Source organism: Panthera tigris, chromosome F3 (assembly GCF_018350195.1).
Source record: "Panthera tigris isolate Pti1 chromosome F3, P.tigris_Pti1_mat1.1, whole genome shotgun sequence".
In the NCBI taxonomy this organism is placed as follows: Eukaryota; Metazoa; Chordata; class Mammalia; order Carnivora; family Felidae; genus Panthera; species Panthera tigris.
This window is the reverse complement of record NC_056678.1, coordinates 66,844,997-66,862,987: the sequence shown is the minus strand read 5'-3', so window position 1 is coordinate 66,862,987 and position 17,991 is coordinate 66,844,997. Positions and strand designations below refer to the sequence as shown.

The 17,991-nt window shown below is 59.9% G+C and overlaps 1 protein-coding gene and 1 long non-coding RNA gene across 5 annotated transcripts; one reads left to right on the top strand and one right to left on the bottom strand.

The window, feature by feature from the left end:
- Positions 1-6,340: 6,340 nt before the first annotated feature.
- LOC102970324 (SLAM family member 9-like) lies at positions 6,341-17,704 on the bottom strand. Of its 4 annotated transcripts, XR_006213850.1 has the most exons (7): positions 17,232-17,521; positions 12,154-12,546; positions 11,490-11,786; positions 10,027-10,161; positions 9,739-9,824; positions 8,645-9,481; positions 6,341-7,726 (listed from the first exon to the last, which is right to left on the bottom strand). XR_006213850.1 is itself a non-coding variant. In XM_042975955.1 (6 exons), the coding sequence occupies exons 1-6, from the start codon at positions 17,302-17,304 to the stop codon at positions 9,389-9,391; spliced, it is 1,077 nt and encodes a 358-aa protein (XP_042831889.1). In that variant the 5' UTR covers positions 17,305-17,521; the 3' UTR covers positions 6,341-9,388. The 4 variants fall into 4 exon arrangements, 3 of the variants coding, with proteins under 3 accessions (XP_042831889.1, XP_042831891.1, XP_042831892.1); XM_042975955.1 differs by having other exon boundaries at positions 6,341-9,481; XM_042975957.1 differs by lacking the exons at positions 6,341-7,726; positions 9,739-9,824 and having other exon boundaries at positions 9,401-9,481; positions 17,232-17,704.
- On the top strand, positions 12,399-13,872 carry LOC122235804. Its single transcript, XR_006213851.1, has 3 exons — positions 12,399-12,569; positions 12,755-12,950; positions 13,145-13,872. It is a non-coding gene; the product is annotated as an uncharacterized LOC122235804 (long non-coding RNA).
- Positions 17,705-17,991: the final 287 nt, after the last annotated feature.

Sequence of the window (17,991 nt, the reverse complement as noted above, 5' to 3'; positions counted from 1 at the left end):
CTATCAGCACAGAGCCCGGCTCGGGGTTTGAACTCACGAACCGTGAGATCATGACCCGATCCCGGAATCAGCAGTCGGACGCTCAACCGACTGAGCCCCCCAGGTGCCCCTCTCTTTCATTTCTTATTTCGGTGATGATCCGTGAATTTGAGCATGTTTTTGGAAGTCAGCTTGTTGTCTCTGGCAAAAAGGAATTTGTGCAGGGAAAAGCCTCCTCTCTTCTCCACCGTCCGTACCCCCCCTCGCCCCCCCATCCCAACTGGCCACACAAGACTTGACTTGTAGAGGGTGTTCAGGCCTGGGGACGTATGACAAGTGGACTGAGGCAAGGCAGACAGGTTCTGTGACAAAGCCTCTGAGGGAGAAACCGAGATTCTTCTGGACAGAGTCAAATTCAAACTAAGGAGAAAAGACCAAGGGAGATGCTTGCTGGGCGGAGTCACGAACTCTGGGTGAGGAGAGACAGAGAAGTGGTTGTTTACGAGGTTCTGGGAAATTTGATTCCATTCCCATATGTGGTTCCTGAGGAGCCAGTCTGTCTGGGGTCATGTCCCCAGCGGGGAGGAGCGGCCATGGAGGGAGGAGGGAGGACGTCAGCTCAGTCCCCGCTGAAGGCTTGGCTGATCCACGCTGCTGCAGGGTCATCCAGCCTGCAGGGGAGGGGGGGGATGGTAAGCAGGCGCCTTTTGAGCTCCTCTCCGACATAAAAGCCCTCGCACCCCGATGAATGACACGTGTGCCACTGAAAAACCAGCGCCTCTTGGAACGTCATCTTCAATGTAACGCAGACGTGAACTTGATTGAACTTGGCCTGAATCCCTCTTTCACGGCCCGCGACGACCACAGGCCGTCAGACCGGTAATGTTTGAGGTTTGCAGCCTCGCTGTCCTGCCCGTGGCTTCTCCGCTGCGGACCCCAGGTACGCGCGTTGCACGGGTGCCCCGTGTGCACCCCGCAGAAGTGCTCGCCTGGGCTAATCCACCGGCTGGTGCGGTGACCCCAGCGGCATCTGGAGGCCGCGGCAGGGCAGGGGGGGGGGGGGCTGCCCGCGTGCCTGACCGCCTCGGTGCCAGGGCGACCCCTCCCGACAAGTGGCCCTCCTCACGGGCGGTCCAGCCTCCGCACTCTGACTGCTTGTCTCCTCCTCCGGCCGGTCAGCCTTCTTCAACCTCTGCAGTCCTGGTGGACACCATTCTCTCCGTCCCATCACGTCATCGTGGAGGAGTCCTATAGGTCCTTGCACATTCCGCCTCCCGAGGCGGGAGAGGGGACGACCGACCACCGTGTTCGCCTGTGACACGGGGCTGCCCTGTCCTGTGGGATCTCGCACTCTGTCCTCTCTCCAAGGGCGGTGCAGAACTCTTCTCTGGGCACCTGCCACGGTCCTGTAACTTTGTGGTCCCTTATGGCTCTGGCCCTGAGGGGCGTCGGCTTGTCAAATACGGCTTTATCTGTCCAACCCAGCCCGGCGGGGTCTCCCTGTACCCACAGGAGGGGCTGGGGGTTCAAGCTGTGACGTGTGCAGCTGTTGTTTGATCCAACCCGGCGGCCCCCGGGCCTTAGAGCTGGTCGCTCCCACGGCCTGCCTGCGGAAGGTCAGGGCCACCCCTGGGATCACAGCCCGTGCACCTGCAGAGGGCGCCCTTTGGTAGACACTCTTCCCCTTTCAGGCGGAGAAGAGTTTATCGACTAAGGTCTTTACCGGTCGGTCTGAAACTACCCCTCACTCGGACACCCCGTTTCCTGGCTTGGATTCCTGGACTCCCAGGTGGGGTCTGCTTCCGGTGTCGGTGTTGATAACACCCTCTTTCGCCTTGACTTAAAACAAGCCGTTAGGGACTTTCCGCCTTCCCGGCTGCAGGCAGGGCTCGGGTTGTCCGAATCTACTCCACATACCCCCACGACTCCCAGGCGCTAAGAGCAGTGCTCTGTCCCGTGACAGCTCCGTGCCCCAGCCCGCGTGCACGGAGACGAGTTCGCGGCCATTGTATCGGACGGCGCCCCTGACACAGTGGGTCTGAGGCCCCTTCCGGGCCCGGGGGTGGACGCTGTCCGTCCTTCCCTCAGAAGGCTGCTCCGCACAAATGTAACTTCAGGGGCTCAACGTACCCGCGGTGCCCCCCTCCCCGCCCCGCCCCGGTCCCTGAACCCCACCCATGTCCCCACCCAACCCAGCCATCGACGAATTACCACCAACCTTTCTTCCTCCTCAAACAGCTGCCCCGAGAACAGTAATTTGGAGGCCCGTCTGGTGAGGTCTGGGACTCCTCCGTCGGACCCCCTCGCAGATTCTTACACAAAGCTGTGTGACTTTTTGTCAGTCTCCAGTAAGCAAGTCCCTCTGACCTCTGCATGTGTGGAGGCCTCTCCTGCCCTGTGGTTGATGTGTGGTCAGAAACCTAACAACTTGCAACCCAGACATGGGGGTGCCTGGGCGGCTCGGTGGGCTAAGTGCCCGACTCTTGATTTCAGCTCAGGGCCCGGTCTCACTGTTCGTGGGTTTGAGCCCCGCGTCCGGCTCAGTGCCGACAGCACAGGGCTTGCTTGGGATTCCTTCTCTGCCCCTTTCCCGCTCATGCTCTCAATCTCTCTAAAGAAATAAATAAACTTAAAAAAAAAAAATTAACCGAGACACGGTCTCTCATACGGGCCTTTCAGCCTTTCTCTAACCCGCCCCCCTCTCCTCCGAACCACACTGTGGCGTGCCTTCGGTCGTTGGCACGGCCCCGCGTCTGCTGCTCACGGGACCAGGTGTCCCCTGGCCTGGGGGCGGCTCCCCCCAGTGGCCGTCAGTCTTCAGGAGACTCTGTTGCATCAGGGGAAGCAGGTGGGAGGCCCCCAGCAGCCCAGGGCTGGCCACAGGCCTCCTTTCCCTCCCAGGGATGTCTCTGATTTTGGAAGGAGTCGTGGCTCCGAGGGGTCAACACCACTGTCCGGCTGACAGCTTCATAAGTGACTTGTTGCAATGCAGTCGTCCGAGTGTGCTCAGAGGACCGGACTTCACGGCAGAGTGGAGCTTGCTGTGTTGAGCGTTTAACCACGTGGGGACACAGGCCGTGTGGATCTGCGTTTGTCCACCAACAGACCCGGTCTGAGCAGCAGGGCAGGCACGTCGGGGCTGCAAGGGTCCTGCTGGAGCCTGCTCTCGTGTGCAAGTTCCACTCGCAATGTGACCAGACGCGCCCGCTGGTGTGGTCTCGTGGCTCAGAAAACACGCGGCTGAGGACCGTCATCGGGTTACGTGGTCATTTGGTGTGGCCCATGGTCTGGCGCTAGGTGCCTACTCGAGTCCGATACCCTCTCCGTGAGAGGAGAGGTGCTTTCCACGGAAATAGTGGTTCTCTTCACCCCAGAGGAACCTCTGAGTTTTCTTCTGTCAAGAAGGGTCGGGTCTCAAGATCACGTCAAAGCCCCGTGGCTCCAACACCACAGGGCCGATCACAAGGCCACATACATTGTAGCCCCAGCCAGAGATCCTTCTCTTGTCTTCCAAGTGGGGGTGATGTGTGAGTGGAGTGACGTCGCACACCCGTTGTGACACGCTCGTCAGTCACAAACCCTTAGAAAGCCTGGTGTCTCCTTCCCTATGAAGGGGCAAAAAGTGACACAGTTTGCTTTCGCCTGGAGGGATGTGCTGATGTTCCCTAAGTGACTGGACCCCTAGAACCTGTAACAGAATGTGAGGAACCTTGATTTTCAGGAGACTTACGGTCCACTTCCTGGTGCTTTGCTGCGGCCCAGGGCTCCAGGGTACCCGCTACGTCCTTCTCACTTGCTCGCGTCACAGGCCGGATGCCCATGGTGGGTCCGCATGACGGGAGACGGACTGAGACTTGGCCCCAGCAGCAGACGCCGCGTTCCCACGGCCGGATGCACCCCGAGCAGGTCTGCTCCTAGGAGACCCCGGCGGGTGCCCTTTGCAGAACGAGCGGACAGCTCTGAGTAGCTTGTCCGCAGGGACAACGACACTCAACTTCGGGTGAGCTGACGTGCGGGCTGGGGGGCTCCCGGACAAGCCCAGACGAGGGACAGATTCTCTCGGGGCAAATGTTCGCCACCTTCCAGCCGCAGTTACTCAACTGCTTCTGCGACGCACCTCTGTAGGAGGGACGAGGGATGTGGCCGAGGGCGAGGTGAGGTTTCTGCCCTCCGATCGCCCACGGTGCAGGGGGGGACTAACGACGCAGAAGCTAAGGACGTCCCCGCACACTAGCAGCATTTGCCAGCCGCGCGGGGACCGGGTGTGGAAGGGAAGCAAACCCAGGAGAGAGATCCTCACCCAGGCTCGATCTGGTCACTGTTTGCAGAAGAAGTAAGGGAGGCAGGAACTTTAGTCTCGTAGAGACGCTCCCGGGGGAGAGTTGACTGGGACCCACCATCCGGTCCATCCCATTAAAGCCCACGCATGTGGAAGGTGGGAAGGGGGGGAGAGGGCAGAGGGAGTCGGGGCGCCAGGACCCTGGCACCGGGCGGCCCCGGCCGGGACCGGGGCCCTGCCCCCTCCACCCTGGATGGGGACGCGGGAGGAGGGAATGAGGTCAACTGAGCGTCCCAGGGCTCATCCACCCAGATTTCGCCTCCTGCATCATGGAGCCGCTCACTTCCCGTCCCGCAGCCCTGTAACTGGACCGTCGGAGCCGCACCCCCGTGGCCACGTGTCCAACGCCTTCTCAGGGACTCTGCACCTCTAGTGTCCTCCAGCCTTCCTCGGCGGCCTGTGGCTTCAGGCAAGCGGATGGAGCCGGACCCCGGCTCCCGGCTCCACATTTGTTCCTGTTCGTCTGCCTCCCCCTCTGGCTGCCGCCCCTTTTACCGTTTTCAGCAGCGTTTTCTAAACACTCAGCACGGGAACATCCTCTCCCGCGAGCAGGAGCAACACCATCGCCTCCGTTCTCCTTGTCCCACGGCTGAGCAGGAGCAGGCAGGGCGGGACCGTCCCCTCGTGACCTCGAGGCTCCCTCCCCTCACCCCTCCGCCCTCTTCCTCCAGTTCCGGGGCACGGTTTTCACGCAGCGGCCGAGGTCCCGCCGGGACAGAAGGTCCCCCGGGAGTCCCCTCGGGCTGGGGGGACGCCTGGGACAAGGGAACCGTGACTCTCGCTGAGACGGTCAGTCAGAGTGGGAGAAAAGCAGGGAGAAAAGAGGGCGAGGGAGAGGATCTCAGGAAAATCAGCCGCCCGGAGAACCAAAGCCCCGGGTGCCCAGCAGGGAGAGAGATTTGTGAGGGGCCTTCAGTGTGGGCGCCGGGACGGGGTAGGAGCAGGACAGGCAGGGGATGGCCAGGGGGCGCCTCGGCCGGGGGCAGACGGGCAGCTGCACACACGGCTGGGGGTCAGCTCCCTCTGCGACCACACTTCCCGTCTGGCTCGACAGAGCTGGGTTCACAGTCAAAGGATAGGAACAGACATGCCGTGGTGTCCCTCCGGCTTCTCCAGGGAAGCAGAGTTAAAGGGATGCTTGCAAGTCTAGAGAGATTCATTGTACAGGTTTGGCTCACATTCTGACAGAGGCTGGAGGGCCTGGAGTCTGCAGGGAGGGGAGCCAGGCTGAGACAAGGGAAGGTCTGCTGTTGAGGCTCAGGCCAAATGGCATCAGCCTGGACACACAGGGAAGAGCCAGTGCTGGAGGTCTCGTCCCCTGACCGTCTGCTGCAGAAATCTTTCCTCCTCAGGGGAGGTCAGACTTGGCAGCTTCCAGGCCTTCACCCGATGAGATGCGGCTCACCCACATTGTGGAGGGCAGCCTGCTTTACTCAGAGTTTATCCTTTTCAGTTTATCTCATCCCACGTGTCCTCGCGGAAACATCGAGAATGATACTTGACCGCAATTCTCGGCACTGTGGCCCAGCCGGGTGACGTATAAAATGAACCACCAGATCGCACAAACACGAATCCAAAGAAACGTAGAAGGGCTAAATTATGTCAGAGAAAGTAGACTTCAGAGCCCGGGAAGTTACCGGGGGTAAAGGAGAATAGCGGACAATGACGGAAGGTCAGTTCAGCAAGACGTGACGAGAACCCCCGACGTGTGCCCACCTGAAGACGGCACGGCACCAAATACACGTGGCAAAATGGCAGAACTGAAAGGGAACAGGTGCGTCCACCATCGCAGCCAGAGGGCCCAGCACTCCCGTCCCGGCAGCGCGGCGAGAGGCGGACAGTCAGCAAGAACACGCGACGCTAAACACGACCACGGACCAGCCTGACCCGGCTGATGTCTGAGGAACACTCGGCCCCACCAGCAGCCTGCAGAGCCCTCTCAGCTCCCAAGACAGTGTCCCATCCTGGGCCGGAACACAAACGTCAACGATTTTTCGCGTCCTGAAATAATGTGTTTTCTCGGACTGTGACAGACCTCGGGTAGAATTTAATAACAGGAAGATGACGGGAAATTTCCAAACACTTACGGAGGAAACGAAACAAGTCTCCGTAGCGCAAATGTCAAAGAGGGCGCCTGAAGGGAAATATCTCAACATTTGAAGTGAGCGGAAATGAACGTACAAGACATCAAAACGTGGGAAAAGACGCGAACAAGGTGCTTATGAGGAAATGAACATGATTCAAAGCATAGTTTACCAAAGGAGAAATGCTCCAAATTTATAATTTAAGCATTTATCTTACAAATCTATACAAATAAGAGCGAAACAAATGCAAAGCAAGTGGAAGAGAGGAAATAAGAAAAACGAAGGTAGAGAAAATGAAACCGAGTCATGTAATAAAACATATTGACAGAAAAGCCGACAGCGAACGTCACTGTGGAAGGCGGAAAACTGGATGCCTTCCCTTAATGTTGGGGACGAGCCAACGGTGCTTGTGCTCACCGCTCCTCTGCAGCATCTAGGGAAAGTCTCATCAGATGCACTAAGGCAAGAAAAAGAAATCAAGCAAGATATAGATTGGAAAGGGGAAAAGAAAAGCTGTCTTGATCACAGACGTTACTTATGTTTGTCTACGTAGAAAATCCCAGGAATCTACAGAAAATTCCCCAGACTCGTAAGCGAGTTTGCCAAGAGGGCAGGATAGAGGCCAACGGGGAGGGGACTGACGGGCCGTGGTACCAGCAGGATCGAACAGACACGTAACAGTTTGTGCTGCAGGCCGGGGGCGGTCACGGAGGCCCTGAGCCGGTGTGCGGGGGCAGGTGGGGCCATGTGGTCGAGCACAAGGGGATTAAGGGGGGGATGGTCCCCGGTGCCAGGGAGCCCCATCAGGATTGGGGTGGTACCCTGGTCCTGTGTACCTCATGCCCCTGACTCTCTGGTCTACACTGAAAATAAGAATCATTTCAGACTTCAGGTCGGGGCTCCTCTCTCACTGACTATGTGCAGTGAGGTTAATCATACCAACCACCTGCTATAGTTCACGTAGCCCAGCGTCCAGGAGATGCTTTTACCTGCTCCCTGCCCACCAGCAGGGGTGAGGTTTCAGGACCCCGGGGCGGGGTGGGGGAAGAGGCTTGTTTCACAACATTTACTGCAAGGTTCAGACACAGCCCGGCTCTGCCCCCTCTCCGGATGCGGATACCGTTCTCAGATACCTAGAATCGTCCTTTCAGTTGCAATCTGGATGTTTCTGGAAGCCTTAGTTCTGAGGCACGCGCAGCTGCTTGGCTGGAGGCTGGTGTGTGCGTGCTCCCTTGCAGAAGCTGAGGTTTTAGGGGCGATTAGCTCGTCTGCTTTCCTCTGATCTCGGGGGATCCACCTGCTTCCGGTGGAGCCTCAGGCTGAGCTGGGGAGACGGACAGGCAGGGACATTTGAGACCCACTTCTGTCCTGCTTGGATTACTAATTCTGGCAAATAGCAGGCCACTCTGTTCGCATGGGGGGGGGGGACGGGAAGAGGTAGAGATGGAAGGAGAGAGTTTGTGCGTCCAAGAGGTGACCTGAGGCTCAGGTAGGCGACCAGCCTCTCCTCCGAACGGAACACGCACATTCATGGCCTGAAAACACTTTCCCTCCTGTGGGGGCCGAGCCCCTGCTCTGTCTTGCCCGGCCCCTGGATTACAAGAAGGGAAGCTGGGCTGTGAGGGCAGGGAGAGAGGGCGGGGAGGACACAGTGCAGGGGTGAAGAGGGGGAGCCGAACCCACAGCCCCAACAGGCGGGAAGCACGTGTGCCAACCCAGGGTCTGGTCCTGTTTCCTCTTGAGTGAGTGGCAGAAACCGCTAAGGCTTCAGCGTCTCCGGCTTTCCTCTTGCAAGTGCGACAACAAAATAAACTTGTTGCACCCGAGGCGCTTGGCACAGGCCTGGGGCTTCAGAGGCACCGGATCTGGGCCCCTGAGCAGGAAGGAAGGAGTCCAGGGTGTGGCCCATTTCCTGAGAAGGGGCACCTGCTGTGGGTGGAGGTGGCAGCTGATGCGTGGGGGTCACCCCTGGGGGCTCTAGGGGTCCCCGTGAGGTGGGGCCCGGGTGCGGGATCAGCCGTTCAGTAGGCGGAGCCCCAGCCAGGGTGCAGGCTGCAGGGAGGGAGCCAGCAGGGTCAGGGGGACGGACCAGAGAAGGGGTGCCTCAGACGGGGCCTCACGTGTAGGGAAAGGTCCTTCTTAGACACAAGGAGCTCAGTGTCCCCCGTGGGGACAGGAGAGAGAGGGAGGCAGAGGTCAGTAAGCGGTCAGGGAAAAGTTAACTGGCAGAACGAGAACTCACTTATCAACTTCTGCTTTTTCCTGAGAAACAGGAGCCCTGCCAGGTGCCAGCACGACCGGTCAGAAGGGAGGAGGTTTCCCAGGACACGGGAAACCAGACGACGGCTGGGACCCAGGCCCTGGCTGCGGTGCGGCTCGGGCTCCCCCAGCTGTGCAGCCTTGAGACTCAGCCTTTCTGGCCTCCTGCTCCTCGTCTGCAAAGTGGGCACAAGGACACCCAGCTCACACAGTGTCTGCGAGGGCCCAGTGAGTGACGAACGAGGAGGGTGAGGAGATCAGTGCCCGTCACGGGGCCAGGACTCAGCAAGCCCTGGCTAGTGCGACTTTGTATTCTTTTACACAGCTCTCAAGCACAGACTGAGCCGGCTGGTGGTGAACCGGTCGAGGCTGGAAGTTGAGACTTCGTGTCCATGGGTCCCAGAGGCCGAGGGTCCGGACAGGACGACGGACGGGGCACAGACGTGGGGAGAGTGGGCTCCGTTGACGGTTGCCAAAGGGGCTGAGGCTGAGCGGAACCGGACCACAGCTTTGGACTCGTTTAACGACGAAGGTCCCCCTCGATCTGCCGCAATGGGTGTCTTCCGCTCAACTTGTGCACGACGCGTCCGCAGAGAGATTCGCTGAGGTTGGATGAATCCGGTCCCTGCTGAGAGCAGTCAGAGGGGGAGGGGGCACGACCAGGGCCGCAGGCATCACAGGCACAACAGAGGTGTCGGGGGGAGGCTGGATTCCCTGCTTCTTCCAGTTAAATCACCCTCAAGCCCTGGCCTGGGTGGCGGACCTCACTGTAGACTGTCGTGAGCGGTGTCTCCTGTTCGAGATGTGGTTCCCCCGAACCCTGGAACGCAGACAGAGGGTTCCTGCCACAGCTGAGGGACAGAGGGGCCCCAGAGGGACCCGCACAGATGCCATGCCGCTCACCTGACCTCCCCTCAAAGCGCCCAGCACTGCACGGACCCCGTGTTAACTCTGCACTGTCTCGAGAGGGATACAGAGGCAACGAGGCCAGAAACTGCTGATCCCTGGGTTTGACACACCCACACCCAGGCACAGGGACATGGGAGAACCCAGGCTGACCGCCTCGCCCGGCCTTACCTGGTCCCTGCTCTCCCTGGAAGTCTGCTGGCTCAGCTCTGCATACTGGATGCCATCATCATGGTCCCTGTGCTCTTCCTGGGACCCTGCACGAGAGTCCCACCGATGGAGCTTGAATCTGAGCCTTGGAAACCTGTACCCTCCCCCAGCATGCCCCCCTCGGTCACGCCCACACCCACCAGCCTTCTGCAGGGACACCCCTGAGCAGCAAGACGCAGGGGGAAGGGAGCTGAGGGTCAGTGGGGGCGGGGGGAGGTACGTGGGCACGGGAAGGAGAAGTGCACCTGCCTCTCCCAGGCTCCAAGCTCTGCTTCCTCCTACGTGAGCACAGAAGGTACAGTCCAGCTCCGAGGATCAGCAGCACGACCACAAGAGCCCCCAGGATAGCTGGCAGGTGGGCAGACCCGTCCGGCCCATGTGGACCTGTTTGCCTCCCACACAGACAGTGAAGAAGGATGAGACAAGAGACAACGTCACATGCCCTTTGCCAGGCACGTGGAGACATGTGAAGGGACCCCATCTCGGCTGGAGAAGGGGGAACACGGCAGGTCCTGTCGTTCAACCAGCGCCGGGCCCTGCTTGGGGCCGGGGTGCTGAGAGGGACAGGACAGGGTCCATGTGCTGAGCGGCTCAGCCGTGGGGGGAGGGCTGGGAAAAGGCCGAAGGCAGCCAGCCAGGGCCATGGCGGTGCACTAGAGGTTCACAGCCGGTACACGGGTCTCCAGGGAGGGCTTCCCGGAGGAGGTGAGGGCCGGACTAATTTGAGGGATGAGCCGGAGGGAGGAGGGTGAGCGGGAGGCAGGAGGCTCCTCCAGAGGGGTAGCGGTCACTGAGGGACGAGCTTCCCCGGGGACTCAGGGATGCTGAGGCAGCAGGGGGACGATGGGGTGGAGGGACGAGGCGGCACACAGGCAAGCTGGTCGCTGCTCACTCGGGGACATGCTGACGGTGAGCCAGTCAGGTGGGGAGGCCGAGGTGGGACAGGAAGACAAAGCAGAAGCAGCCGCGGCCCCTCCCTCTGGTGCCCTTGGCCACAGCATCAGCTCTCGGTGGGGGGCCCCTGTGCTCCGGAGAGGAGGCGAGGGGTGAGGGTGGCTCAGGGGGGGCTCCTGCAGGGTCCTGAGGTGAGGAGCCCTGCTCGAGGTCGGTGCCTGCTGGACGGGTCCCCAGCGGGGGCTCCTGTGGGCCGGCAGGGGTCACACACGGTAGGGAAACTGCAGGCAAGGGGTCCCTGGACGGGAGTAAGTGGGGGAGGGGAGGACGCGGGACTGGAAGGTCTGGGGGAAGAAGCAACAGCCTGGCCAGAGGCTGAAACCTGGGGAGCCCAGGACACATCCGGGAATCCAGGCGAGCACTTGCGTGGGAAGCATGTCCTCGAGACCGGAGACGGGCACACGAGCCCCGACGCCTGAACCCTGCAGGCAGCGGCTGGCTCGGCCTCCCTCTGGTCGGTGGCACCGACCACTGACTCTCCCCCCTCGCTTGCTGGAAACCTCCCGGGACACACAAGGACTAAAGGATGAGGCAGGGGTGAGGTACCCGAGGGGGCTGCCTGGACCAGCAGGGGTGAGGGGTGCAGAGGAGCAGGAGAGAGACACCGAAAGGCAGAAGCAAGCGGGATGTGCCTGCCAGCCTCCTGGACGGGTGATGGTGGCAGGAGGTGACCTAAACATGGGGGACAGAGCCCGGAACCCTCACCCAGGGGGACCTGAGCTCCGGGAGTCCCCTCCCCTCTGACAGAATGCACTCACCAGGGGCACAGACTTCCCCAAGGTCCTGGGTGGCAGTTTTCCGGTCCCCTGGGTTGCTAACCACACAGGTGATGCTGGGGCTGGGCTGGCTCAGGGGCAGCTTCAGAGCCAGGGTCCAGGGGTTGGGGGCCGGTCCTGGGACCCCTCTCTGCTCCAGCTCCCTGGGAAGGCCCTTGCTCTCCCAGGACACATTCACGTCCTCTCTGGGTCCTGGGGCGTGGCACTCCAGGGTGACATTGCACCAGTCTGGTGTGACGGATGGAGTCTTGTTCAGGATCTGGGGGCGGGGCACGGGCTCTGGGGCAGGAGGGACAAGAGGACACAGGGTCACGTGAGTGGGGAGCATCACGCCTCAGGCTTTCTCGGGCGGAATCTCACTGTCGCCCTGGCATCCTCCCCTCAAGGATGGTGAATCCACTTTACAGATAAGAGGACTTGACCCAAATAGACAGCGAGTGGCTATGAGGACGGGAGCCACTGCGTGAAGCCTCAGGCGTGATGTCAGCTCTGCCTCGACTTGTGGTGAACACACCGCATCCAGTTTCAAGGGAGAAGCCAGAGCCTCAAGGTGGGGTCTGGAAGGGGTCCTGCCAGGGGGGCCAGGGACACTCCCAGGGACAAAAGGAAGGGGTAGGTATGTATTGGGGGAGGAGCCACCACCTACCGTAGACAGTGAGGTGGAAATACCGGTTCCTTTCTCTTCCTCGTGTTAAGGAGACTCGAGCCCAGTACTGCCCACTGTCCTCAAGGGTCAGGTTGTCAATCCTCAGGGTCGTGGTGTTGAGCACATGGACCCTCTTCTCGAGCTTGTCCTGGAAGTTGACCCATTTTGGAACATCTTCCCCAGGAGACACGTGCAGGAGAAGTACGTAGTCAGACTTGTTTTTAATGGCCCAAGAAATCTTCTCCAGCTTGAGTCCTGGAGCTAATTCTGGACTTTGGGTCACATTAAATGACACAGAACCTCCTTGAGTTCCCGTCAGAGAAACCGGGTTTCCAGAATCCTCCACTTGAGATCCAAGAGTTCCAGAACCGTTGACCACAGTGCTGAAGGCGCCTAGGGCATTGGAAACAGACACGGTGAGTGTTTGGTCATTGACAATAAGGAGAAAACCCTAGAACCCATGGCGCTCATGAAATCCGCCCAGTAGGCTCCCTTGACTCCGGGAGGCGGGACAGAGCAAGAATTTGGAGCCATGCTGGAATCGGGTTCTGGTCCTCGTGGGGCGTCCCCTTGAACCCGGTCCTGACCTGCTCTCCCGCAGTGTCCTCGCCGCCTAACTCTGAGAGTCTGGACGTGACGACATCACGGATCGAGAGCCCCCAGCACATCTGGGCCGATGCCAAGTGCCCAGCGTAGGAGGCAGCTTCCACCGTGGCTGCTGCCCACATGCTGTGGGAGCCCCAGCCCTGGAGTGGTGACCGCGCCCTGTGACTTGCTCTGGAGCGGAGTGGATCAAGGTCAGGCTCAGGGAGGCTGTAATACGGGAACCCGCACTCCAGTCGCTCAGGGGCTGAGACAAGGGGAGATTCTGAGACTGAGAGGGGTCCTGTCACACAAGGTAGAGGCATCACGCCCTGGTGGCTGCACCCCTCGGGGCCACAGCAGGGAAGGCACACAGGGGAATCGCCCGTGGGGGTTTCTCTCCCTCCAGAAGCGGCGTGATCTCTGCTCATGGGTTTGGCCACCGAGTCACAGGGCCCTGGCTCCCTACCCAGAACTGGAAAATGTGGGAGAAGATATGATGGGTAGGTGAGCTCTGCTGTGCCTGCCACGAAGACCACGCTTCCCCAGCCGGTCCCTGAGACTCCCTCAATGTCCTTCCTCAGTCACCTCTTGCAGAGCCGTGACCAGAAGGCAAGGGCCTCCGGGCCGCCCCTCCAGACCCCAAAATGCCCCATGCGGCACAGCCCAGGGCACCTGATACCCTGGGTCCTTCTGGAGACCGGGATAGGAAAGAAGGGGACGGGCAAAGAACGACCTTGTCCTGAAAGGAAGACCCATGTGTCCCCTGCAGCAGGGCAGGACCGCCTGGGGGACCGCTGCCTGCCAGGGCCCCAGACGCCTCTCCAGGTCCGTGAGCTGTCCTCACGCGGGGCCTGCCCCCTCACTGTGTTCACATCGTTCCTGGCTCTCCCAGGAAGCAGAGAACCCAGAGAAGGGCTCAGGCCAGTATTGCTTGTAGAAGATTCCAGATCCTTCTACGAAATGATGCCCTCACTAACTCCCTCATTCCGACAGCAGGTGGCTGCATCCCGCCTGACGCTGCCCGGCCCGGACGGCAGGTCCCTGTCCCCACGTGCCAGCTGCTGTGTCCCATTGCGGTTTGGATCTGCTTGTGTCCTTGGCATGTTGTGTCCCATTACTTTAGAGGAGCCGCCGCACCTGTCGTAAGAGAATCAGCCTGTTTTCTAACACAGATAACGTAACTCTTCTCCAACGCGCACATCACCTCTGTCTGTGGACTCTGGCCCTGCTCTCAGCCTCAAAGAAGCTGGATGTACCCGTTACTTGTAAGGCTTATTGGTTTTATGTCTTGCAGAAAAACATCGGCCCCACAGCAAAAGTGTGCTTTGAACTCGGTCTAGATTCCTCCTAGAACTTTTGCAGTGTTGGTGTGTGAATGTGACCGGAAGGGACTGTGCTTGGGTCTCAGACCAGGAGGTCCCTTGCAGTAGGGCGGTGAGGACGGGGGAGGGTCCAGGAGGCGGGAGTCCTCCGCTGTCTACAGCCTGTGGCCTCGGGCAGTCATGTAACCTCCCTGCCTTCTCCTTGAGTCTCTGAGGAGGATACAATGCCCGCGCTCCCCTCAGGGTACCGTTGCCAGGGTCTCAGAAGGCGAGAGCTTTCCCTTAGGTGTGAGCTGTTCCCATCACCACGATGCTTGCTCCTGGCAAGCACAACTGGGGTCCGCCCCGAACTTCCCAGGTCGCGGATGGAGCTCGGTGCTCCCCACCAGCTGCCCTCTCGGGGTCTCCTCCTGGGATCAGGGACGGGCTCCCGGGAGACAGACACCCATGGTGCCACCCCACAGGCGGCCACGGGAGCCAAAGTCCCGCCGGGCCTTCCGCTCAGAGCCATGAAGCTCCCGGCTGTGTCCACGGCAGCTGGTTTCCATGGTCCCTGTCAAGTCCACGCAGCAGGAAACTGAGCACACCTGTGGGGGGGCAGCGTCCTAGAGACGAGGGAGGGCCGGATACTGTGGCTCCACATGGTGTGGGCATGTCCCCATTTCTCTCCACTGGGCTTCCTCGTGGCTCTAACATATTGTGTGTTCATCACAGCTAGGCTACGGATGGTGCAGTTGGCTGAAGCAGAAGGTAGGTGTGGGTCCCCCGCTCAGGCTCCTCCAGGAGTCAGATGCCCAGGGCGTGTATGTTTGTTCAGGCAGCCGCAAACACCATCAACCCGAGCGCACGCAGCATATGTTGGTAATTGCACTTTGAGTTTCCTGATGGCCGGGACAGTGCGCCCTCGATCCTTCCAGTCCTTCTCTGACTGGGCTGGGAGCACTTGCTGGCTCCCTCAGGAATGAATGGACCCAATGAAGTGTCCGGGGAGACCCAAAGGCAGCTCCCCTGTCAAACGGTCAGGGCTGAGCTGATGTGGAAATAGGCAAAGTTGGCTGCAACTTCCATGAAATTCGGAGAAACAGCCCTTGTTGCAACCGGGGTGGGGGTGGGAACGGTGCACTGGGCTCCGGGAGGGACTGCGATTCAGCCTCCACTGTGGTACCTTCCCGAGGGCTGTTCGCCAGCAATTCTGAGCCAACAATGACTGTCTCGTGCCCCCAGCATTGGTGAGAGGGGCTCAGCACTAGGGAAGCGGAGAGAAAGGAGGTGGCATTTTGTGCTGACCACAGGCGGGCCTGCACGGCTCTAGCCGGGCCATGGGTTAGCGGCTTCTTATCGGTTCACCGCTGTGGCTCGTGTCCTGAGCCTGCCGTGCACACAGAGTTTGCAAACACCGGGGAAGGGGCTGCTGGCCTTCACACATGGTCTAGAAGACCCTGCTCAGGAGTGGAGACAGACACAGCATAGGGTCAAGGATTGTGAGCTGAGCTTCGAAGAGACGATATCCTTCCGACCTGGGGGGCTGAGCCACTGACGGCGGAAAGCCTAGGCTCCTGGTTTTGAAGGGTCCTCAGCTGTCCGTCCCTGTCAGCACCCGGGACTAGGACAGGATGGAGACAGAGAGCACAGGCCTTGGAGAAGCCAAAGGAGAGTCCTGTCCAGATGGGGGCACCCAGGCCCAGGATGTCATAGTGGGGAGGGCCTTGAGGGGACCTTTCACAGAGGAAGGGGCTCCGTCACTGGTGAACTTAACCCTAGGTCATGAAAGGCAGAGACAGACCTGGAGCCAGCTTCGCTCTCCCCCAGCCCAGGGCTTCCCCTGCAGGGAGCTGCCTATACCTCTCCCCCTGCCCTACCCTGCCCTGCGCAGGGGCTCATTCTCAGCGGTTCCCAGCAGTCCTGGGCTCTCACTCCCCAGCTATTCTCCTGGGAAAGGGCACCCAGGTACCTGTCCGCCTGTGGCAGGGCAAGACCTCGGGCACCTGCTGGGAAGGAGGCAACCAGGGAGGGAGGAGGCTCAGCCCTCAGGCTTCAGGGGAGGGCCTGCCCCCCAGGCTGGATGGTGAGCCTGGGCTTCAGGAGGCTGGAAGCCGACTCAAGCTGGGAGGAAGGCAGTGAGAGCTCTCGGATCAGCAGAAGGTGCTAATCCCAGAGAGGAAGGACAGAAGGACACAGAGACAGACGGCCAGGGACACAGGTGGCTGTGATCCAGAGAGCCAGGCTTTATTTAAAGAAGATAAAATTGAACATTCAACAGTGAACATAAAATTTTCCATTTCCTCCCTTCCTTCCTTCTTCCTTCCTCCTTCTTTCTACCTTTTTTTTTCTTTCTTTCCTACATAATTTTCCAATCCAGATGTTTATGGAGAAACTCTATGTAATTTCAGATATTTCTCCAGTCAATTAAATTGAAAGAAAGAGAAAGCCTACTTTTTTTTTTATTAACAAAATTATTTGGATAACAGGGATGTCAAAGCCTTATAAGCCAAGCTCATGTCTAATGAGAAACGCCCTGTTTACAGATGCCCCGGAGTCGGGAATTTCCTAGAACCCCTGCATCCCCCTCCCGCAGAGAGGCCAGGGCACTCAAGCAAAACATGGCAGGAAATGAAATTCCCAGGAATCCACGGCTCTCGACCTCGGTCTTGTCCTTTGTTTTTGTTTCGTCTGTTTCACGAAGGCAGATGGTCTCGGGGGAAGTGCTAAGGGGAGTATCTGGGTTTCCTCAGGACAGTCTTTCTTGCAGTTCCCTTTCGGGGACCTGCTACTTCCCTTCCCGTCACCCCGTTCACCCCGTCCCGGGGCCCTGATTATCAGTGCCCTCGGACATCCACACCCTTCCAGCAAGTGGGCGCAGACACCCTCAAATTCCGGAGGCCGCCCTCCCTTCCTGGTTCCTTGTGTCCGTGCCTTCCTCTCGCCCCAGAAGCGGGACCAGCGTCGTCCAGCAACGACGGGGACCCTGGGTCGGCCCCCTGCCCCCCTCACAGCTGCAGAGGCAGCCTCTCCCCTGTGCCAGGCGGGTCCCGGCTCAGAGCCAGATGCCCCCCTCGTGCTCCCTGACACAGTTGGTATTTCGGGCTGTTCCCCACAGACATCAGACACACGGGACCCCCGCCTCCCTGCCCCGCACACCGGCCTCCCACCCGGGGAGCCCGGGCCACTCACTGAGGACGAGGCTGCTGAACCCCAGGAGCCGGGAGGCCCAGCACAGGTGGGGGTCTTCTGAGCGGGCTCCCATCACAGGCTGCCTCCTTCAGGCTTGGTCTGGGCCGAGTTGGCTATGGAGGAAACATCCAGAAGGCAGAGGCAAGAGAAGAGGCGAGCTTCTGCTCAGAACACTCTTAGGCTCTTCCCACCCCAAGGGCGGAGCTAACTGTCTAGGACAAGCTGGCTGGTCTAGATAAGCCATTCAGATGCTTCCTCTTCTCTCTGGCACCTGCAGTGACCCTCGGGAAGGCTGGTGGAATAAACATAGGAACCCCCCCTCGGTGAGGCGCTGTGTGGGAGACGCCCTGTCCTGTGGGCAAGACAAGCCTGGTGATCTCAGCTCCCCAGCTGGCAGCCAGCGGGACCCCTTACCTGTTTCCCTGGGTTCACACTCTGCCCAGGCAGCCCTGCTCCCCAGGGCCAGCCGATGGCCAGGCCCAAAGTCGCACAAACCACTGTACCAGGGACACAGTGACCCCCCTGCTTTGGGCCTGTCCTCTGTCTTAACACCATTGAACGAGTCAAATCTCCTTTCTGATTTTCTCTGCACTTAACTGTCGGGTGTCTAAGGAAGATGCTCTGAGCACAAGAACAAAGCGCTTTGTGGGAAGGGCCCACCCCCACACCCCAGTGCAAACACGGGCATTTCCCTATTGCCGGCACCCCAGGCCCTCCGGGCACCCAGACCCACCCTGCCCCCCCCCACAGAAGGCAAACC